The sequence below is a fragment of the Nerophis lumbriciformis genome, linkage group LG20, assembly GCF_033978685.3.
Source record: "Nerophis lumbriciformis linkage group LG20, RoL_Nlum_v2.1, whole genome shotgun sequence".
Taxonomy (NCBI): domain Eukaryota; kingdom Metazoa; phylum Chordata; class Actinopteri; order Syngnathiformes; family Syngnathidae; genus Nerophis; species Nerophis lumbriciformis.
Window position 1 is genome coordinate 44,878,887 of NC_084567.2, and position 23,614 is coordinate 44,902,500.

At 40.4% G+C, this 23,614-nt stretch overlaps 2 protein-coding genes across 6 annotated transcripts in view; one reads left to right on the forward strand and one right to left on the reverse strand.

Annotated features, from left to right (window-relative positions):
• Positions 1–1,346: 1,346 nt before the first annotated feature.
• Positions 1,347–13,292, reverse strand: LOC133619833 (progestin and adipoQ receptor family member 3-like). 3 transcript variants are annotated; one of them, XM_061981104.2, is made up of 7 exons: positions 13,127–13,292; positions 9,377–9,586; positions 8,641–8,803; positions 6,032–6,187; positions 5,757–5,954; positions 5,504–5,594; positions 1,347–2,275 (listed from the first exon to the last, which is right to left on the reverse strand). In XM_061981104.2, exons 2-7 carry the CDS (start codon positions 9,562–9,564, stop codon positions 2,139–2,141), a joined length of 933 nt encoding a protein of 310 aa, XP_061837088.1. In that variant the 5' UTR covers positions 9,565–9,586; positions 13,127–13,292; the 3' UTR covers positions 1,347–2,138. The 3 variants fall into 3 exon arrangements, with proteins under 3 accessions (XP_061837088.1, XP_061837087.1, XP_061837089.1); XM_061981103.2 differs by having other exon boundaries at positions 9,377–9,598; XM_061981105.2 differs by lacking the exons at positions 9,377–9,586; positions 13,127–13,292 and having other exon boundaries at positions 8,591–8,708.
• A 4,088-nt stretch (positions 13,293–17,380) lies between these two features.
• The window catches only part of LOC133619710 (anthrax toxin receptor 2-like), a 28,325-nt gene continuing 22,091 nt past the window's right edge, over positions 17,381–23,614 (forward strand). For 2 of the 3 annotated variants that reach the window (XM_072915383.1, XM_072915384.1), the window contains exons 1-2: positions 17,381–17,613; positions 20,589–20,660. In XM_072915383.1, coding sequence (XP_072771484.1) covers positions 17,408–17,613; positions 20,589–20,660 — 278 coding nt within the window. In that variant the 5' untranslated portion in view covers positions 17,381–17,407. Of the gene's footprint in view, positions 17,614–20,103; positions 20,176–20,588; positions 20,661–23,614 lie in introns of those variants that run through there. The other variant, XM_072915385.1, reaches the window with a different exon arrangement.

The following is a 23,614-nucleotide window of genomic DNA, read 5'->3' on the forward strand; positions in this document are numbered from 1 at the left end:
AAAATAAAAAAATAAAAAATTATATATATATATATATATATATATATATATATATATATATATATATATATGTACACTGTTGTACAAGTGTCAAGTGCCATATTGTCAGGAAAAAATATTTCAAATAATGATGAAATATGTAAGGGACAAGATGGATGGATATATTTATACTTTAAATGCATGTGTATTAAAATGTTAAAGACTCAAACATATGTGCTAACATGAACTAGAAAATAGGGTCAAGTATTTCATATTTAACATTGATCATCACAATGCTGCCCTCTGTTGTTCAAAGATAGGAATGAGAGGACCTCCCACCATTAACATTCTTTATTCATGTTTAATCATCATTGTACATGATCATATTGGAGAAGAGCACAAAAGATGATTCACGGTCCAAACTAAAAACACTTTAAAAAGGCAACATTAACACTCGTCTTGTAGTAAAAAATAATCTTGTTTCTTCAACCACACAATTATAGTGGCCTTGTGGTGCAAAAATAAAGAGAGTGTTTTATATTTTAGTGTCAGAATAAGAGCAAACAAACTCTGACAAAGTTACACACAGCTGGCCTGCAAGAGGAGCACCAACAAACATGCAAACAATTGCTTCAATAATAGAAAAATACATATCTGTAAAGCATTACAGGTTGTTAGTAGTGTTGATGGAAACTTATCTTTTATAAACTTATATTTTATAGTAAAGCATTACAGGTTGTTAGTAGTGTTGATTGAAACTTATCTTTTATAAACTTATATTTTATAGTAAAGCATTACAGGTTGTTAGTAGTGTTGATGGAAACTTATCTTTTATAAACTTATATTTTATAGTAAAGCATTACAGGTTGTTAGTAGTGTTGATGGAAACTTCAATGACCAATTTATTTCTAGTCAAGTAAATGTTCTCTTTCTGTGCTTTACATGTAGAACCTTCATTAGATATAGAGTAGAGTAGAATATCTGACTGGGGAATAGATTGGTAATCACTTTTGTAATACAGTTCAGCAATAAAGGTGCACTTAGAAGCAGGCTCCAAATGACATGTACTCAAAAACATCAGAACACTGAGCACATGTTAGCAAGAGTGCTGAACACATTCAATATACAACTGTCTATATTTGTCTTTTAATAACATCATTCAATATAGAAATGTCTATATTTGTCTTTTAATAACATCATTCAATATAGAAATGTCTATATTTGTCTTTTAATAACATCATTCAATATAGAAATGTCTATATTTGTCTTTTAATAACATCATTCAATATAGAAATGTCTATATTTGTCTTTTAATAACATCATTCAATATAGAAATGTCTATATTTGTCTTTTAATAACATCATTCAATATAGAAATGTCTATATTTGTCTTTTAATAACATCATTCAATATAGAAATGTCTATATTTGTCTTTTAATAACATCATTCAATATAGAAATGTCTATATTTGTCTTTTAATAACATCATTGCAGCATGCGTAATGGTCATTGAAGGCAGCACCTTTAACAGCAATGTAGTTATTACTATGTTGACTCCCAGTACACCCATCACACTGTCAAGCTTCTTTAACAGCAATGTAGTCAATACTATGTTGACTCCCATCATCACACTGTCAAGCTTGGTCTCCAAACATTTGAAGCATGTTGCACAAACACACACATGTTGCACAAACACACACATGTTGCACAAACACACACATGCACTTCATGCTTGTGAACAGTTGAGGCAGCATTGTTCAAAAAGGCTCCTTCATGGATATTTCCTTCAATAGTCTGTCCTTGTCAATCAGCCATGAGAAGATGATGACCATCAAAATAAAGCACATGTTTCTGTACATAATGAAAGTCTTCATGCTGTGATACCTGTTGATACCATGTTGATACCATGTTGATACCTGCCTGCTAGTGAGGCTTGATCCACAGCTCCAGTGATGGATCATCTTGTCTGTGAGGAGCAGGCCTGGCTGTGCTTGAACTGCATGATGGATCATCTTGTCTGTGAGGAGCAGGCCTGGCTGTGCCTGAACTGCATGATGGATCATCTTGTCTGTGAGGAGCAGGCCTGGCTGTGCCTGAACTGCATGATGGATCATCTTGTCTGTGAGGAGCAGGCCTGGCTGTGACTGAACTGCATGATGGATCATCTTGTCTGTGAGGAGCAGGCCTGGCTGTGCCTGAACTGCATGATGGCGACTGCAGTCTGATGCCACCAGTAGAACATGACAACCACCAGGATGTGCCACACCTGGTGACTGGCACCGATGTAGTTCACCTGGCCTAGGAGAGAACATGTTGAGGACAGATGACTGAGTGAAAATGACAAATGACTGAGTGAAAACATGCCAATGAAGAAACATGCTGTTGACATATTGATCATTATTAGTTAGAAGATAGCATGTCTATGGTTGTCATGGCAACAACAGATGCATTTCACCTTATTATGAGCCAGTCTACACATAAATGATTATAAAGCTCTCTGAGCTGCCACCTTGTGGTGGTAGAGGAGTTTGCATGTCCCAATGATCCTAGGAGCTATGTTGTCCGGGGGCCTCTATGCCCCCTGGTAGGGTCTCCAATGATCCTAGGAGCTATGTTGTCCGGGGGCCTCTATGCCCCCTGGTAGGCTCTCCAATGATCCTAGGAGCTATGTTGTCCGGGGGCCTCTATGCCCCCTGATAGGGTCTCCAATGATCCTAGGAGCTATGTTGTCCGGGGGCCTCTATGTCCCCTGATAGGGTCTCCAATGATCCTAGGAGCTATGTTGTCTGGGGGCCTCTATGCCCCCTGGTAGGGTCTCCAATGATCCTAGGAGCTATGTTGTCCGGGGGCCTCTATGCCCCCTGATAGGGTCTCCAATGATCCTAGGAGCTATGTTGTCCGGGGGCCTCTATGCCCCCTGGTAGGGTCTCCAATGATCCTAGGAGCTATGTTGTCCGGGGGCCTCTATGTCCCCTGGTAGGGTCTCCAATGATCCTAGGAGCTATGTTGTCCGGGGGCCTCTATGCCCCCTGATAGGGTCTCCAATGATCCTAGGAGCTATGTTGTCCGGGGGCCTCTATGCCCCCTGGTAGGGTCTCCAATGATCCTAGGAGCTATGTTGTCCGGGGGCCTCTATGCCCCCTGGTAGGGTCTCCAAGACAAACAAATCCTAAGTGAGGGATCAGACAAAGAGCAGCTCAAAGACTTCTATGGAATTACAAAAACTGAGACTCCGATTTCCCTCGCCCGGACGCGGGTCACCAGGACCCCCTCTGGAGCCAGGCCCGGAGTTGGGGCACAATGGCGAGCGCCTGGTGGCCGGGCCTGTCCTCGTGGGGCCTGGCCAGGCACAGCCCGAAAAGGCAATGTGAGTCCCCCCTCCAATAGGCTCACCACCCATGGGAGGGGCCATAGAGAGGGGCCATGGAGGTCGGGTGCGATGTGAGCTGGGCGGCAGCCGAAGGCAGGGCACTTGGTGGTCCGATCCTCGGCTACATAAGCTAGCACTTGGGACGTGGAACGTCACCTCGCTGGGGGGGAAGGAGCCTAAGCTAGTGCGTGAGGTAGAGAAGTTCTGGCTAGATAGAGTCGGACTCACCTCGACGCACAGCAAGGGCTCTGAAACCAGTTCTCTGGAGGGGCTGGACTCTCTTCCATTCTGGCGTTGCCAGCAGTGAGAGGCGACGGGCTGGGGTAGCAATTCTTGTTGCCCCCCCGGCTCAAAGCCTGCACGTTGGAGTTCAACCCAGTGGACGAGTGGGTAGCTTCCCTCCGCCTTCGGGTGGGGGGACGGGTCCTGACTGTGGTTTGCGCTTACGCACCAAACAGCAGCTCAGAGTAGCCACCCTTATTGGATACACTGGAGGGAGTACTGGAGAGTGCTCCCCCGGGTGATTCCCTGGTCCTACTGGGGGACTTCAACGCTCATGTTGGCAACGACAGTGAAACCTGGAGAGGCGTTATTGGGAAGAATGTCCACCCAGATCTGAACCCGAGTGGTGTTTTGTTGTTGGACTTTTGTGCTCGTCACAGATTGTTCATAACAAACACCATGTTCAAACACAAGAGTGTCCATATGTGCACTTGGCACCAGGACACCCTCGGCCTCAGTTCCATGATCCACTTTGTAGTTGTGTCATCGGATTTGCAGCCTCATGTTTTGGACACTCGGGTGAAGAGAGGGGCGGAGCTTTCTACCCATCACCACCTGGTGGTGAGTTGGCTGCGATGGTGTGGGAGGACGCTGGACAGACCTGGCAGGCCCAAACGAGTAGTGAGGGTCTGCTGGGAACGCCTGGCAGAGTTTGCAACACTTGACTTCCTTTTTGGCCACAGTAAGACCTTATGGCCTTTCCCATCTATTTGAGGAAATATGTCTTTGTGGGGCACCCTTGCTCATAAACGCTGCTCTGCCAGAGAAGAAGACAACAGAGTAGGAGGGATCAGTGTTGCCAACTTAGCCACTTTGTTGCTATATTTAGCAAATAATCACAGCCCTCAAGATAGTCCTTTTTCAAAAAAAGCGACAAATCTACAGAGTAAAGAGACTTTCAGTCCAATCCACTTTATTTGTATTGCAGGACTTTTGTTGACATTGTGCTTCACTATAAAACCCTTTTGATTGACCAACCATGTTCACGGAACAATTCAATTGGTAAATGCAGGTCTTACTGTCGTGGCATATTACTTACACATGCTACATCACCAGGCAAAAACGTAATAAGAGTATCCAGTAACACAGGTGTCTGCATCATTCATCTTACTGCGTCATAAGCTTAACCTAATGAATTATTGTGGCTAATAGGTGTCGGCGTAAAACAAATTACCCTTCCATTTCAATTTAAAGACAGCATCATAAGCTTATTGTTTTCTGAGGAATTTCACTTGATCAAGCCATTTCCAACATTCCACACTTTCAAATAGTACATTATTTCTGTTGATATCGTATGGGATTAATATCTGTATCGGCCAATATGCAAAGCTCCAATATTGCTATTGTGTAGGAAGTCAAAAAGTTGTATCGGGACACTTTTTATTTTATATTTGCTTCATGGCCAAATGACCGTTGTGTCATTGACCGTGTCTGACTTGTTTGTTAGTGACCTTACCACAATCTCTGACTTGTTTGTTAGTGACCTTACCACCGTCTCTGACTTGTTTGTTAGTGACCTTACCACCGTCTCTGACTTGTTTGTTAGTGACCTTACCACCGTCTCTGACTTGTTTGTTAGTGACCTTACCACCGTCTCTGACTTGTTTGTTAGTGACCTTACCACCGTCTCTGACTTGTTTGTTAGTGACCTTACCACCGTGTCTGACTTGTTTGTTAGTGACCTTACCACCGTCTCTGACTTGTTTGTTAGTGACCTTACCACCGTCTCTGACTTGTTTAATAGTGACCTTACCACCGTCTCTGACTTGTTTGTTAGTGACCTTACCACCGTCTCTGACTTGTTTAATAGTGACCTTACCACCGTCTCCAACTTGTTTGTTAGTGCATCATCTGCTCGCTGAGAGAAAACTCACCAGGGAAGTAGCGCTCAGGGATCTTGGTAAGGTAGAATAAGAAGGCAGCTCCAGCAATCAGGTACATGATGATCATTCGAGGAAAGAAGTGCTGTACATAAAACAAAATGCAAGGTTTGAGCAGTTGTGTAAAACATAGGCAAGTCCAAGTGTGTTGACTTGGTCACTCACTAATGACTTGAAGCAGGAAACACAAAAACAAGTAACGCTACCCTCAGGACATCCATACGTCTTGGTAAGATGATTTGCTGACCTGAACAATATAGGAGGTAAACCCCCCATTGAGCCACACCCAGTGGGCCGCCGGAACCACACTGATGCCAACCATGCAGGAGAAGATGGTCACCCTGATCCAGCGCCAGTCCCTGCTGAGATAATGTGGGTGAACCTGGGTGCAGAAGACAGCCAGGAGCAGGGACAGCACCATAATGAGGTAGACCTGCCGCCAAAACTGTCCAAAAAAATGATTTAAAGCTTTTGTGAGAGCTGGATGACTTGTCAGCAAAAAGAAGGAAGAATACGACTTACAAGGTTGCAGTAGAAGGCGTAAAAGAGTCCAGGCACATAACATCCCAAGATGCCAACACAAATTCCTGCGTAGTCCAAGGCCAACCAGCGACGACTGGTCTTCTCTGATCGGTGGCATGAGAACAGATGATAACCCACAGAACACAACATGCACACCTGGGAAGATAAACACAACCTTTACTAATACAACCACACATGGAAACAATATGTTTGTTGATATGCTCACAGTGCAATTTCATAGACTGAGATGTCACTTTTGTCATATAGTCAAGTTAACAAAATCAAAGAAATAAGCACAAACGTACTTATTGCCCTCTGTTGACCACTTGAGTGTGTCAAGCCGGTTCTACTACTGTCCAATCCACAAACTGACCACTTGAGTGTGTCAAGCCGGTTCTCCTACTGTCCAATCCACAAACTGACCACTTGAGTGTGTCAAGCCGGTTCTACTACTGTACAATCCACAAACTGACCACTTGAGTGTGTCAAGCCGGTTCTACTACTGTACAATCCACAAACTGACCACTTGAGTGTGTCAAGCCAGTTCTACTACTGTCCAATCCACAAACTGACCACTTGAGTGTGTCAAGCCAGTTCTACTACTGTACAATCCACAAACTGACCACTTGAGTGTGTCAAGCCGGTTCTACTACTGTCCAATCCACAAACTGACCACTTGAGTGTGTCAAGCCGGTTCTACTACTGTACAATCCACAAACTGACCACTTGAGTGTGTCAAGCCGGTTCTACTACTGTACAATCCACAAACTGACCACTTGAGTGTGTCAAGCCGGTTCTACTACTGTACAATCCACAAACTGACCACTTGAGTGTGTCAAGACGGTTCTACTACTGTACAATCCACAAACTGACCACTTGAGTGTGTCAGGGTGGTTCTACTACTGTACAATCCACAAACTGACCACTTGAGTGTGTCAAGCCGGTTCTACTACTGTACAATCCACAAAGTGCCAACACGCAAACACTCCTATTAAAACTATTTAAGAGGAAAGACAAACAGGTTCCACAGCTGGGTGACAGGGGTGGACTGAATGAACCTGTTTTAGGAAACAGAAGTTATTGAACTTCTGTTACGACGTCTCATAGCAAAGGTTCAATCATGTGGTTACACAGTAGGTTTGTTTTAGTATATCCATACAAATCATATCATGACATTAATTTCATTGTACTGGCAAATGATCAATACATCTATTAGAATATATACACTGTATGGTATGCTAATATATTTTTGCCATCCAACGAAAAGCTTAAAATAATACTGTTAACAAGTTTTGAGCAAATAAATGAGCCGTTTTAATTACAACATGTTTAAAATCTTTGTGTACGTTGATGAGATTCTGACAATAACATTTAAAAAATTGTTTTAAGTTATTTCAAGCAAGTGATTTACTGTAATTAGTCATGATGAATCAAAAACACACCCTATTGGGGGTTTTGGCAAGACGTATAAAATCTGAAAACCTGTGATGTTCAAAGTGTGCCCTGGGTGCCATTTGGGGAACTACGGATCTGTGGCACAATTTACATGGGAAAAAAAACCCATAAAAAATGAAAAACCAGAGCAAAATGCACAAAGTAAGGAGAAAAGGATAAACTGTTGATAGAAATAATGGAAGAAGACACAAAGATTTGTCTTTAAATATTTGTATAATGTTTGTTTAGCATTTCAGGATTGGTGTTTTCTAACATTGTGAAATTAATGGATTGCATTTTTGGTCAATATCGTGCAGTCCTAACTGAAATATTAGGGGTGCTGGAAAAAAAATCGGTTCACACCTGAATCGCAATTCTTATTATAATCACATTCTGAATCAATTCATCATTTTCTGGAATCAATGTTTTAAAAGTATTTTTAATTATGAAGAGCAAATGTGTATTCACTGCACATACATACATACATACATACATCATACATCCAACATACATCCAACATACATACATCATACATCCAACATACATCCAACATACATACATCATACATCCAATTTACATACAACATACATCCAACATACATCCAACATACATCCATCGAGGTGCTTTTGTAACAACATATTGTGAGAATCCAATCATCATGCCAAGAATCCGAATCAAATCCTGAATTGTTGTAAGATTCAAATCCCTACCAAATAATTAGAATACATTTTTGTTTTTGTAATTCTTTTTATACACCAGTATGTAGACATTCTAACCAAAATGATGTTGGAAGAAATAAGTAGTGAAGCACATGATTATTTTTGTGAAATTAAGAGTTATTTAATTGCATCCCTGAACAGAACACTTACATTTTGCAAGCTGTTTTAAGGCCAAAAGAGGTCATTTAAAATATGCATATATTTGGAACAAGTTTACTTAGTTGTTTCAGTTTACCATTTGCCAAATAAATAATAACATTTTTATTTTTGGAAAGATTTCTAAAATATGTTTTTATGCCAGGAAGTTGCAGTTGAATAAGGCCAACATTTGAGCAAATAAGACAGTGGAGTCTGATCCTGACTGTCCAAGCCGCTTTAACCCAAAGTGTGCATGTTGATATGTTACCTGGAAGCAAAACAGTCCTATAGTGTAGATGACATAGTCCTCCTGGTTACCTGGAAGCAAAACAGTCCTATAGTGTAGATGACATAGTCCTCCTGGTTAGCTCCCGAGGCCGGCAACACTGATTTGAAGTCGTTGACCCCAAGGGAGAAGAAGAGAATGAACCCAAACAGGTGGCTCCAAATATTCACCGTCTCATTAGACATGACACAAATACTGGAAAGACAAAAGCACGGTCAAGTTTATCACACTGGTGAGCAGCGACACACAAACAAGCAGCGACACACAAACAAGCAACGACACACAAACAAGCAGCGACACACAAACAAGCAGCGACACAAACAAGCAGCGACACACAAACAAGCAGCGACACAAACAAGCAGCGACACACAAACAAGCAGCGACACACAAACAAGCAGCGACACAAACAAGCAGCGACACACAAACAAGCAGCGACACACAAACAAGCAGCGACACACACAAGCAACGAAACACACAAGCAGCGACACAAACAAGCAGCGACACACAAACAAGCAGCGACACACAAACAAGCAGCGACACACAAACAAGCAGCGACACAAACAAGCAGCGACACACAAACAAGCAGCGACACACAAACAAGCAGCGACACAAACAAGCAGCGACACACAAACAAGCAGCGACACACAAACAAGCAGCGACACACACAAGCAACGAAACACACAAGCAGCGACACAAACAAGCAGCGACACAAACAAGCAGCGACACACAAACAGGCAGCGACACAAAGACTTCAAGCAGAAGTGTCACCTCTTCAGGCAGAGTTTTGAAGGCAGGTGTGCTCTGTAGCCGTCTGTGATGAAGGGGTTCTCTCGAAGGAAGAGGGGGATTTGTTGGTAAGTGTAGAGTCTGATCCTCTGTGGACTGAGGACTGGCCAGTGCTGGTTGCTGCCCAGCTCCATGTAGTGAGCTGTCTTCTTGGGCATCTTCAACGCCATCTTCTGCTACGCGTCTCCACCGCTAGAAAGGGAACTGAAAACAGTAAGTTTATAAGATTATACTTAATCATTTTCTAGTGATTAGCTGCTGCACTATTGTTGTATAGTAGTGAAGAACATCATTCTATCTTTTTAATTAAATGGTCAAATGCACGATTGCACATACATTTGTCAATGATTGACTATTCAACTACTTAATGATGTAGGAAGGCATTAATAATTCATAATGATCTAGTATACAACTACCCCTAATGATGTAGGAAGGCATTAATAATTAATAATGATCTAGTATACAACTACCCCTAATAATGTAGGAAGGCATTAATAATGATTTAGTATACAACTACTCCTAATGATGTAAGATTATTTAGTATACAACTACCCCTAATGATGTAGGAAGGCATTAATAACAATCTAGTATAAAAATACCTCTAATGATGTAGGAAGGCATTAATAATGATTTAGTATACAACTACCCCTAATGATGTAAGAAGACATTAATAATGATTTACAAACCCCGTTTCCATATGAGTTGGGAAATTGTGTTGGATGTAAATATAAACGGAATACAATGATTTGCAAATCCTTTTCAAGCCATATTCAGTTGAATATGCTACAAAGACAACATATTTGATGTTCAAACTGATTTTTTTTTTCTCGCAAATAATCATTAACTTTAGAATTTGATGCCAGCAACACGTGACAAAGAAGTTGGGAAAGGTGGCAATAAATACTGATAAAGTTGAGGAATGCTCATCAAACACTTATTTGGAACATCCCACAGGTGTGCAGGCTAATTGGGAACAGGTGGGTGCCATGATTGGGTATAAAAGTAGATTCCATGAAATGCTCAGTCATTCACAAACAAGGATGGGGCGAGGGTCACCACTTTGTCAACAAATGCGTGAGCAAATTGTTGAACAGTTTAAGAAAAACCTTTCTCAAGCAGCTATTGCAAGGAATTTAGGGATTTCACCATCTACGCTCCGTAATATCATCAAAGGGTTCAGAGAATCTGGAGAAATCACTGCACGTAAGCAGCTAAGCCCGTGACCTTCCATCCCTCAGGCTGTACTGCATCAACAAGCGACATCAGTGTGTAAAGGATATCACCACATGGGCTCAGGAACACTTCAGAAACCCACTGTCAGTAACTACAGTTGGTCGCTACATCTGTAAGTGCAAGTTAAAACTCTCCTATGCAAGGTGAAAACCGTTTATCAACAACACCCAGAAACGCAGTCGGCTTCGCTGGGCCTGAGCTCATCTAAGATGGACTGATACAAAGTGGAAAAGTGTTCTGTGGTCTGACGAGTCCACATTTCAAATTGTTTTTGGAAACGGTGGACGTCGTGTCCTCCGGACCAAAGAGGAAAAGAAGCATCCGGATTGTTATAGGCGCAAAGTGTAAAAGGCAGCATGTGTGATGGTATGGGGGTGTATTAGTGCCCAAGACATGGGTAACTTGCACATCTGTGAAGGCACCATTAATGCTGAAAGGTACATACAGGTTTTGGAACAACATATGTTGCCATCCAAGCAACGTTACCATGGACGCCCCTGCTTATTTCAGCAAGACAATGCCAAGCCACGTGTTACATCTACGTGGCTTCATAGTAAAAGAGTGCGGGTACTAGACTGGCCTGCCTGTAGTCCAGACCTGTCCCCCGTTTAAAATGTGTGGCGCATTATGAAGCCTAAAATAGCAGAAGGGAGACCCCCGGACTGTTGAACAACTTAAGCTGTACATCAAGCAAGAATGGGAAAGAATTCCACCTGAGAAGCTTCAAAAAATGTGTCTCCTCAGTTCCTAAGCGTTTACGGTATAGCTCGGTTGGTAGAGCGGCCGTGCCAGCAACTTGAGGGTTGCAGGTTCGATCCCCGCTTCCGCCATCCTAGTCACTGCTGTTGAGTCCTTGGGCAAGACACTTTACCCACCTGCTCCCAGTGCCACCCACACTGCTTTAAATGGAACTTAGATATTGGCTTTCACAATGTAAAGCGCTTTGAGTCACTTGAGAAAAAGCGCTATATAAATGTAATTCACTTCACTTCACTTCACTACTGAGTGTTGTTAAAATGAAAGGCCATGTAACACAGTGGTGAACATGCCCTTTCCCAACTACTTTGTCATGTGTTGCAGCCATGAAATTCTAAGTTAATGATTATTTGCAAAAATAAATAAAGTTTATGAGTTTGAACATCAAATATGTTGTCTTTGTAGCATATTCAACTGAATATGGCTTGAAAAGGATTTGCAAATCATTGTATTCCGTTTATATTTACATCTAACACCATTTCCCAACTCATATGGAAACGGGGTTTGTAGTATACAACTACCCCTAATGATGTAGGAAGGCATTAATAATGATTTAGTATACAACTACCCCTAATGATGTATGAAGGCATTAATAGTATACAACTACCCCTAATGATGAAAGAAGGCATTAATAGTATACAACTACCCCTAATGATGTATGAAGGCATTAATAGTATACAACTACCCCTAATGATGAAAGAAGGCATTAATAGTATACAACTACCCCTAATGATGTAGGAAGGCATTAATAATGATTTAGTATACAACTACCCCTAATGATGTATGAAGGCATTAATAGTATACAACTACCCCTAATGATGAAAGAAGGCATTAATAGTATACAACTACCCCTAATGATGTAGGAAGGCATTAATAGTATACAACTACCCCTAATGATGAAAGAAGGCATTAATAGTATACAACTACCCCTAATGATGTAGGAAGGCATTAATAGTATACAACTACCCCTAATGATGAATGAAGGCATTAATAGTATACAACTACCCCTAATGATGAAAGAAGGCATTAATAGTATACAACTACCCCTAATGATGTAGGAAGGCATTAATAGTATACAACTACCCCTAATGATGAATGAAGGCATTAATAGTATACAACCACCCCTAATGATGAAAGAAGGCATTAATAGTATACAACTACCCCTAATGATGAAAGAAGGCATTAATAGTATACAACTACCCCTAATGATGTATGAAGGCATTAATGGTATACAACTACCCCTAATGATGTATGAAGGCATTAATAGTATACAACTACCCCTAATGATGTATGAAGGCATTAATGGTATACAACTACCCTTAATGATGTATGAAGGCATTAATAGTATACAACTACCCCTAATGATGTATGAAGGCATTAATGGTATACAACTACCCTTAATGATGTATGAAGGCATTAATGGTATACAACTACCCCTAATGATGAAAGAAGACATTAATGGTATACAACTACCCCTAATGATGAAAGAAGGCATTAATGAGACAAATGTGAGAAAGAAGCACACAAAGTCAACATAGTTTAGAACATCAAACAGCTTGTGACAGAATTAAAATGTTGATATTTTCTATCTGAGCCTTGTTACAACAGACAGTTGGAGGACAAGAAGAAGATATAGTTGAACTATAAAGACATATGTAAGAAGAAGAAGACATAGTAGCACTAGTTAGCAGGATGCTAACAGAGACTAACAGGCATCACGTCGGGCAGCTAAAACTCACTGACCGTTAATCTTTAATCTTCGGAGTCCCAATGGCGCTCTTCTTCTTGTTCGGCGCATCCAGCCATGCCTCCGTGGCTTCACATCTCCACTTAGATGCACACATGCGGCATGTTTGTTGGATAATACACACACACACACACACACACAATCCGTCAGCAACAATTACAAAGCCTGTTTGTTTGCTATTCATAGTAGAGAATGAGCTCTGCTGCCATCGAGTGGCCAAAGTCCGTCAGTGCACATCCACACTCTTCTGCTAACTAGAAAAACTGCAAGTCATCGACAATTTAACCTTTGAAATAAAAATAAAACCTTATTCTATTCATTTATTAGGATGCACTGCGTCAAATAGACAACTAATCATCTTTAGAGGACACTACAGTGCAACCATGTGATTTGAAACGGAATCATAATTGAAAATATATCTTTAATATTTAAAATACGATCTAACTGTCTTGAATATGGTTTTAATTATTATATCTTTGGAAAACTTAAAACATGTTTAAGTCCACTACAATCGTTTTCTAAATGTTAGAACAGTGACTCTTAAACTTTTTTTTTTATTTTATTTTTTTTACCAAGAACCCTTGGCTTTCTAAGTACCAAGACAGTAGCATAGTAGGCCTAAGTAGTCATTAAAACAAGGCAGAGGTTTTATTTACCAAGTACCATGTATGACATAGTTTGAACATTAAGACTGTGTTTGAATATAGGAAAATGAATAGTATAAATGTAATGAAGTGCCACTAGAAAGAGCCTGCAGAGCAAGTCGGCAGAACACTGAGTTAGAAGAGCGTTTCTTAGAACAGATGTGTTTGTCAGCTGTGCAGCCATACTTCATTCTAATACACTTTTACACCACTTGTGGCAGTAATGGAAATATCAAACAAACAGAAGAAGTCTGGAGCTAAAGTCATACAGAATTTTCACTAAAGTGCTGAAGCTGCATTTCATTTCCACTTTAATTGTGTTGAAAGTTTAGTTAAGAAACATATTTAATATTAATTCAGTTTATGTCAGTGACTCTCAAACTGTACCACTCGTGATACGTGAGCTCCAGCTAGTGGTATGCCAGAGAATCACTTCATTAGATATTCAAAAACAGTGTTACTATTCAAACTGTGTGTAATGTTACAGTGGCCAAAATATGACATATATTTGTTCATTAAAACCTCTGCCTTGTTTTTAATGAATATTTAGGCCAACTACGCTACTGTATTTTGATGTTGATGATTATGGTGGTACTTAATGAATACTTAGGTCTACTACACTACTGTATTTAATGTTGTCATTATGGTGGTACTTAATGAATACTTATGTCTACTACACTACTGTATTTAATGTTGTCATTATGGTGGTACTTAATGAATACTTAGGTCTACTACACTACTGTATTTAAAGTTGTCATTATGGTGGTACTTAATGAATACTTATGTCTACTACACTACTCTATTTAATGTTGTCACTATGGTGGTACTTAATGAATACTTATGTCTACTACACTACTGTATTTAATGTTGTCATTATGGTGGTACTTAATGAATACTTAGGTCTACTACACTACTGTATTTAATGTTGTCAATATGGTGGTACTTAATGAATACTTATGTCTACTACACTACTTGGAAAGCCAAGTGTTTTCTGAGGTTATACTTAGTGAAAAGAAGTTTGAGAAGCACTAGTGTATTTGTTTTATAAACATAGTTGTGTATGTAAATGTTTTTTTGTCAGTTATTTATGAATTTCTTCTTTTGCAGTATATATATTTGCTTAGCAATAATTGTTCTAATCATCTTGACCTAAGCTTAAGGTATTTGTGTTATATAAATAACAACATTTGTGATGAACACATGGCTTCATATCATTTGACAAGGTTGTAACTGTAAGTAAGTGAGATATAATTATTCAATATATTCAAAAGTAAGGTTACTACTTCAGTAATAATATTTGAGTGGGTCGGTAGGGCCCCCAGGTCAAAACGGTTAAGAACATACAAACATTTTACAATTAAATGATGTTTGTCAAGGCTGGGTTCAATTCCAGTAAACCTGCTAAATTAGATTAAATTCTACTAACACAACACAAATGCACTAAAGCACTTGTTGGTACAATCGTGTTAACTTATTGAAATGTGTTTTGGCTGCACATAATGTTCAGCCCTTTCAGTGTGTGCATGGAGACGGTTGTGCATATCCTCTGCAGGGGCCCTGGGTGGACATGAGGTGGAAGAAAAGAGCCCAAAGATGGGCGAGCAGGAGGTTGGGGCCTGCATTGTGTAACGTTACACCCACAAACTAAACACAGATCAATAACAGAAGTCTCCAAGGGGGAGCCCACAAAATGACATGATTCTACATGTCATGTCCTCATTGTGTTGATAGGAGAAAGACATTATGAAAACCTCATTATGTCCATTTATTATAGAGCGCAGGTTCAGATAAATGCTTCCCACAATGAATCTAGTCAGCCCATCTCTGGAGAGGAACATTTGATTTACATGTCATGACTCAATACAACTAAATGCTACTTTTGCTCCTTTTCTTTCCATCTGGATCTATTTGTATTTCTTTGTCCTGCAGACATTGCAGTGCTTTCCATATCAATTGCAATTGAAGTGCTGTTTTCATCAAGAACAGATGGTACAGTCGCCATTAAAATCACTAAGATTCAATCAAAATGATCATTGTAGTCATCGGCCACGACAGGTGCTCATAGTTTGTGTCCCACTCATGTTGATAATAGTGTCTTTGCATAGTTTGTGTCCCACTCAGTCACCGTTTATGTTGATAATAGTGTCTTTGCATAGTTTGTGTCCCATTCAGTCACTATTTATGTTGATAATAGTGTCTTTGCATAGTTTGTGTCCCATTCAGTCACTATTTATGTTGATAATAGTGTCTTTGCATAGTTTGTGTCCCACTCAGTCACCGTTTATGTTGATAATAGTGTCTTTGCATAGTTTGTGTCCCATTCAGTCACTATTTATGTTGATAATAGTGTCTTTGCATAGTTTGTGTCCCACTCAGTCACCGTTTATGTTGATAATAGTGTCTTTGCATAGTTTGTGTCCCATTCAGTCACTATTTATGTTGATAATAGTGTCTTTGCATAGTTTGTGTCCCACTCAGTCACCGTTTATGTTGATAATAGTGTCTTTGCATAGTTTGTGTCCCATTCAGTCACTATTTATGTTGATAATAGTGTCTTTGCATAGTTTGTGTCCCATTCAGTCACTATTTATGTTGATAATAGTGTCTTTGCATAGTTTGTGTCCCACTCAGTCACCGTTTATGTTGATAATAGTGTCTTTGCATAGTTTGTGTCCCATTCAGTCACTATTTATGTTGATAATAGTGTCTTTGCATAGTTTGTGTCCCACTCAGTCACCGTTTATGTTGATAATAGTGTCTTTGCATAGTTTGTGTCCCATTCAGTCACTATTTATGTTGATAATAGTGTCTTTGCATAGTTTGTGTCCCACTCAGTCACCGTTTATGTTGATAATAGTGTCTTTGCATAGTTTGTGTCCCATTCAGTCACTATTTATGTTGATAATAGTGTCTTTGCATAGTTTGTGTCCCACTCAGTCACCGTTTATGTTGATAATAGTGTCTTTGCATAGTTTGTGTCCCATTCAGTCACTATTTATGTTGATAATAGTGTCTTTGCATAGTTTGTGTCCCACTCAGTCACCGTTTATGTTGATAATAGTGTCTTTGCATAGTTTGTGTCCCATTCAGTCACTATTTATGTTGATAATAGTGTCTTTGCATAGTTTGTGTCCCATTCAGTCACTATTTATGTTGATAATAGTGTCTTTGCATAGTTTGTGTCCCATTCAGTCACCGTTTATTTTGGTAATGGTGTCAGCTGTTTGAGCACTCAACTGTCAAGTCACATTTTTACAACAAACAGGAAATGTAATGTACTGGTGAGGGTGTAATATATTTCAAAATAAAAGCAAGTACATGTTTGTTTTGTTTTTGCACACACACACACACACACACACACACACACACACACACACACACACACACACACACACACACACACACACACACACACACACACACACGAATAGATACATATGAGCACATCAGATAATTGTGAATATGTACTTAATGTTGTCTGTGTGTTTGTGGGCAGAACCCGCAACAATAAAATGTTGAAAATCGAGTTTTATTTTAACCTTTAATAGCAGCGGGGCTTTAACTTTGAAATCCAGAGAGGGCGGTTCCGTCAGTGTATGAGATGTGAGGCACTTGAACGCACCACTGGGGAAGATGAAGCCCACAATGAAGATGATGGATTCATTTGATCGTGAGGGGAGGGGAGGAGAACACTCGGTTGTGTGTCGGATTATGGGTCGTTTATGGATCTGCTGCTCATTGACTTTATTATTAATAATTGTTTTGGTGAAGCCAACGTTGACGGACATTGACGACGAGTCCTGCAATGGTGCATTCGATGTTTATTTTGTGTTGGACAGGTGAGGATGACTTTAAAGTTGAGCGTCCAGGCTGCTCAGCATCAGTGTCCATGTATGGTTGTGTTTGACTTCTCATCTCAGCTGCTGCTGCACAACAATTTCACGCATCTCGACAAACTGTTCTTTGAAGTAGCTGCACAATGTCGATGTATTGTAACTTTGTGTTTGCAATTGTCACCTTACTTCATGTTGTATATGACATTAACAGTCATTTACTTCAAATGTGTTTTTCAATTGTATATTCAGCTGCAGCCCTCATTTGACTGTGCAAACTGTCAATAATACCTGACCACAGCGTTAGGTACACCTGCATAATCCAATGCAGGAGTTGCATCAAAAATGTCAGAATTGTCAGTTTTGGTTGACACAGACAATATGTATACTGTACTATATTGTCATTGTGTTGGTAGTTTACACAAACCCCGTTTCCATATGAGTTGGGAAATTGTGTTAGATGTAAATATAAACGGAATACAATGATTTGCAAATCATTTTCAAGCCATATTCAGTTGAATATGCTACAAAGACAACATATTTGATGTTCAAACTCATAAACTTTATTTTTTTTGCAAATAATCATTAACTTTAGAATTTGATGGCAGCAACACGTGACAAAGAAGTTGGGAAAGGTGGCAATAAATACTGATAAAGTTGAGGAATGCTCATCAAACACTTATTTGGAACATCCCACAGGTGTGCAGGCTAATTGGGAACAGGTGGGTGCCATGATTGGGTATAAAAGTAGATTCCATGAAATGCTCAGTCATTCACAAACAAGGATGGGGCGAGGGTCACCACTTTGTCAACAAATGCCTGAGCAAATTGTTGAACAGTTTAAGAAAAACCTTTCTCAAGCAGCTATTGCAAGGAATTTAGGGATTTCACCATCTACGCTCCGTAATATCATCAAAGGGTTCAGAGAATCTGGAGAAATCACTGCACGTAAGCAGCTAAGCCCGTGACCTTCCATCCCTCAGGCTGTACTGCATCAACAAGCGACATCAGTGTGTAAAGGATATCACCACATGGGCTCAGGAACACTTCAGAAACCCACTGTCAGTAACTACAGTTGGTCGCTACATCTGTAAGTGCAAGTTAAAACTCTCCTATGCAAGGCGAAAACTGTTTATCAACAACACCCAGAAACGCCGTCGGCTTCGCTGGGCCTGAGCTCATCTAAGATGGACTGATACAAAGTGGAAAAGTGTTCTGTGGTCTGACGAGTCCACATTTCAAATTGTTTATGGAAACTGTGGACGTCGTGTCCTCCGGACCAAAGAGGAAAAGAACCATCCGGATTGTTATAGGCACAAAATGTAAAAGGCAGCATGTGTGATGGTATGGGGGTGTATTAGTGCCCAAGACATGGGTAACTTACACATCTGTGAAGGCACCATTAATGCTGAAAGGTACATACAGCTTTTGGAGCAACATATGTTGCCATCCAAGCAACGTTACCATGGACGCCCCTGCTTATTTCAGCAAGACAATGCCAAGCCACGTGTTACATCTACGTGGCTTCATAGTAAAAGAGTGCGGGTACTAGACTGGCCTGCCTGTAGTCCAGACCTGTCTCCTATTGAAAATGTGAAGCCTAAAATAGCAGAAGGGAGACCCCCGGACTGTTGAACAACTTAAGCTGTACATCAAGCAAGAATGGGAAAGAATTCCACCTGAGAAGTTTCAAAAATGTGTCTCCTCGGTTCCCAAACCTTTACTGAGTGTTGTTAAAAGGAAAGGCCATGTAACACAGTGGTGAACATGCCCTTTCCCAACTACTTTGGCACGTGTTGCAGCCATGAAATTCTAAGTTAATTATTATTTGCAAAAAAAAAATAAAGTTTATGAGTTTGAACATCAAATATGTTGTCTTTGTAGCATATTCAACTGAATATGGCTTGAAAAGGATTTGCAAATCATTGTATTCCGTTCATATTTACATCCAACTCATATGGAAACAGGGTTTGTATTTAAACAGTGTATATAATACAGTGGTGGGCCGTGAGTTTCCCACCTAGGCTTTCAGTGATGACATCAATGATTACCTCTCAAAATATCATCATTGATGTCACCACATGACCATTGCTGGAGAAATACTATACAGAAACACATTTACACACTACTTAATATTGAAGCACATCAACAGTGTACAAAATGGGTTATTTTCTGGCGCGTTTAAAAACCAATTAACCCGCATATGCAATTAAAACATATCTTATGTGGTATTGTCAAAATAAAAATGGCAAAAAACATATTAAAAGTGAAAAAATAAAATATTTGAACTCACAATTAGTAGAACCTATTCGAGGCCGTATAAACCAGTGGTACCATCGTAGTCGCTTCATTCCAGAACAGCTGAGCTAGCTTCCAGGGTTGGCCGACATGGTCTCACAAGATGTAGTTTCTCTTTAAATATCCTTCTTGAAAATGGCCTTGCAAATATATATCTGACACCTAATCAACGTTTTCTTCTCCTGCTCTGCTAGCCCGGTATGGCTACTACGGTGCAACACTTCCTGCTAAATTGCAACTTGTGAATGGATACTCACTTTGGAGTGACAAGTGAGTATCCAATCAGACTACCTAGATAGGCTACTGACAACAACTCCTGATCTGATTGGCTATCACAACTGTCTATCAACTGTATGTGTCCGTTCACTTCCAGTGCACACACATTGTTGATTGTGAAGGCAGATTTGGTACAGCATGGCAACATAAGCTAGCTGAATTGTGATTGGATACAAACTCTATCAAGTAAAAAGAACAGCAGTGGAAGGAACATAATATGACATGAAGACAATATGAATACTTTTACATATTTAGGGAAAGTCAATGACTTTTATCTTTAATGATGATGATGATTTGTGGTTGTTAGGCCAGCAGAGAAGGTGTTGCTGGCCCAACAATCAAATGCTGCTTGTAATATTGAACAAAGATTATAAAGTTGATGGACATTGTTGTGTTGGTGTGTGCAGGTCGGGCAGTGTGTCGGCACACTGGCATGACATCTATGGATTTGTGGAGCAGCTCACCAAAAAGTTTGTCAGGTAGGTGATTGTGGAGTTCCTAACCTGCACACTCAATACTTCTATGTCCCATCTGTTCAAAACAAAGTGCTTTTATTGGACTTGAAAGTACAACACAAATAGAAATGGAAAAACGACATCAGTCGGGCAAGTCTAATATGGACAAATGACAGTTCCAACCCTCATCTGGTTCATGGTGGAGAGTGTGTGTGATATATTTAGCTTTAATAGCAGCTTTCTAATTATGAGCACATGACGGATGTGGAAGGTGCTGCTGACCCTAGCAGGTGAAGCTGGAAATGCTGTAAAGTTATTTTCATGGTTAAATAATGTATGTGGACAACATCACTGCTACAAAGTGGAACTTGTCTATTTTACTTATTCATTTTTTTGCTGCTGTGTAAATTGTGACGATTTGGAGGGCGGTGTCTTCAGAAGAACCACATATGTTTGCTTTACATTGTGTATTGTTCTTTTTTCTCTCTGTCTGTGTGTGTGTGCAAATAAAACAACAATGTTGTGCCTCAGTATTTATTGTAATGGATGTTTCACCTGGGAGGTCCTGTTGACTTACCACCCGTGTCGTTGGGCTTTGGTGTTTGAAGGACTTGAGGTCAGTGAGCTTCTTAACATCATCACGCACCTTACTTTGTGTACCAAAGCACAGTCGCGCCCAACAGACCCCAACCAAGCAAATCATCTGAGTAGTCCAACTGTCTTGGTAGGATGGGGAATTAGGATTTATTCAAACCAATCAATCCACATTGTGATTGATGAACAGATGAACAGGTGTGTATATTAATTATAGTAAAAATGGATAGAAATGTCTCGGTTGGCTGTTTTCTCATGTCATGGGATGTCCTGCTAGGACAGAACTAACATCCTTTTTAAAAATAAAATAAATACATTAAAAAACATTGTAACAATTATTTTTTTTCAAAATGTAAATAAAATGTAACAATATAAATTATGAGTAGAAATAGAGGAAAAGCACAAGTACAAAAAGAGGCTGACACTGAAACTAACACAAAACAATATTCAAAGTCTGAGCAGTCAAGGCAGATTGTGACATAAAGCATTACAATTTAGGTCAAAGCTACTTAATATTTGAACAAAACTTGTACAGGACAGTCCAAAAGTTTGGACACACATTGTACAAACCCCGTTTCCATATGAGTTGGGAAATCAATCAATCAATGTTTATTTATATAGCCCTAAATCACAAGTGTCTCAAAGGGCTGCACAAGCCACAACGACATCCTCGGTACAAAGCCCACATAAGGGCAAGGAAAAACTCACCCCAGTGGGACGTCGATGTGAATGACTATGAGAAACCTTGGAGAGGACCGCATATGTGGGTAACACCCCCCCCTCTAGGGGAGACCGAAAGCAATGGATGTCGAGTGGGTCTGACATAATATTGTGAGAGTCCAGTCCATAGTGGATCCAACATAATAGTAAGAGTCCAGTCCATAGTGGATCTAACATAATAGTAAGAGTCCAGTCCATAGTGGGGCCAGCAGGACACCATCCCGAGCGGAGACGGGTCAGCAGCGCAGAGATGTTCCCAACCGATGCACAGGCGAGCGGTCCACCCCGGGTCCTGACTCTGGACAGCCAGCACTTCATCCATGGCCACCGGACCTGTGCCCCCCCCCCCTCCACAAGGAATAGGGGAGCAGAGGAGAAAAGAAAGGAAATGGCAGATCAACTGGTCTAACAGGGGGGCTATTTAAAGGCTAGAGTATACAAATGAGTTTTAAGATGGGACTTAAATGCTTCTACTGAGGTAGCATCTCTAATTGTTACCGGGAGGGCATTCCATAGTACTGGAGCCCCAATAGAAAACGCTCTATAGCCCGCAGACTTTTTTTGGGCTCTGGGAATCACTAATAAGCCGGAGTTCTTTGAACGCAGATTTATTGCCGGGACATATGGTACAATACAATCGACAAGATAGGACGGAGCTAGACCGTGTAGTATTTTATACGTAAGTAGTAAAACCTTAAAGTCACATCTTAAGTGCACAGGAAGCCAGTGCAGGTGAGCCAGAAATTGTGTTAGATGTAAATATAAACGGATTACAATGATTTGCAAATCCTTTTCAAGCCATATTCAGTTGAATATGCTACAAAGACAACATATTTGATGTTCAAACTCATAAACATTATTTTTTTTTTTTGCAAATAATCATTAACTTTAGAATTTGATGCCAGCAACACGTGACAAAGAAGTTGGGAAAGGTGGCAATAAATACTGATAAAGTTGAGGAATGCTCATCAAACACTTATTTGGAACATCCCACAGGTGTGCAGGCTAATTGGGAACAGGTGGGTGCCATGATTGGGTATAAAAGTAGATTCCATGAAATGCTCAGTCATTCACAAACAAGGATGGGGCGAGGGTCACCACTTTGTCAACAAATGCGTGAGCAAAATGTTGAACAGTTTAAGAAAAACTTTTCTCAACCAGCTATTGCAAGGAATTTAGGGATTTCACCATCTACGCTCCTTAATATCATCAAAGGGTTCAGAGAATGTGGAGAAATCACTGCACGTAAGCAGCTAAGCCTGTGACCTTCCATCCCTCAGGCTGTACTGCATCAACAAGCGACATCAGTTTGTAAAGGATATCACCACATGGGCTCAGGAACACTTCAGAAACCCACTGTCAGTAACTACAGTTGGTCGCTACATCTGTAAGTGCAAGTTAAAACTCTCCTATGCAAGGCGAAAACCGTTTATCAACAACACCCAGAAACGCAGTCGGCTTTGCTGGGCCTGAGCTCATCTAAGATGGACTGATACAAAGTGGAAAAGTGTTCTGTGGTCTGACGAGTCCACATTTCAAATTGTTTTTGGAAACGGTGGACGTCGTGTCCTCCGGACCAAAGAGGAAAAGAACCATCCGGATTGTTATAGGCGCAGAGTGTAAAAGGCAGCATGTGTGATGGTATGGGGGTGTATTAGTGCCCA

What these genes read in the sequence shown, in the direction of transcription:
- LOC133619833 (XM_061981104.2), bottom strand. Translation starts at nt 9,564, where the DNA reads ATGGCGTTGAAGATGCCCAAGAAGACAGCTCACTACATGGAGCTGGGC. An exon ending in TCAAAACTCTGCCTGAAGAG is followed by an intron (nt 8,804 to 9,376) that starts GTGACACTTCTG and finishes TTGTCTTTCCAG; the next exon opens with TATTTGTGTCATGTCTAATG. An exon ending in CCCTGAGCGCTACTTCCCTG is followed by an intron (nt 2,276 to 5,503) that starts GTGAGTTTTCTC and finishes GTTCTCTCCTAG; the next exon opens with GCCAGGTGAACTACATCGGT.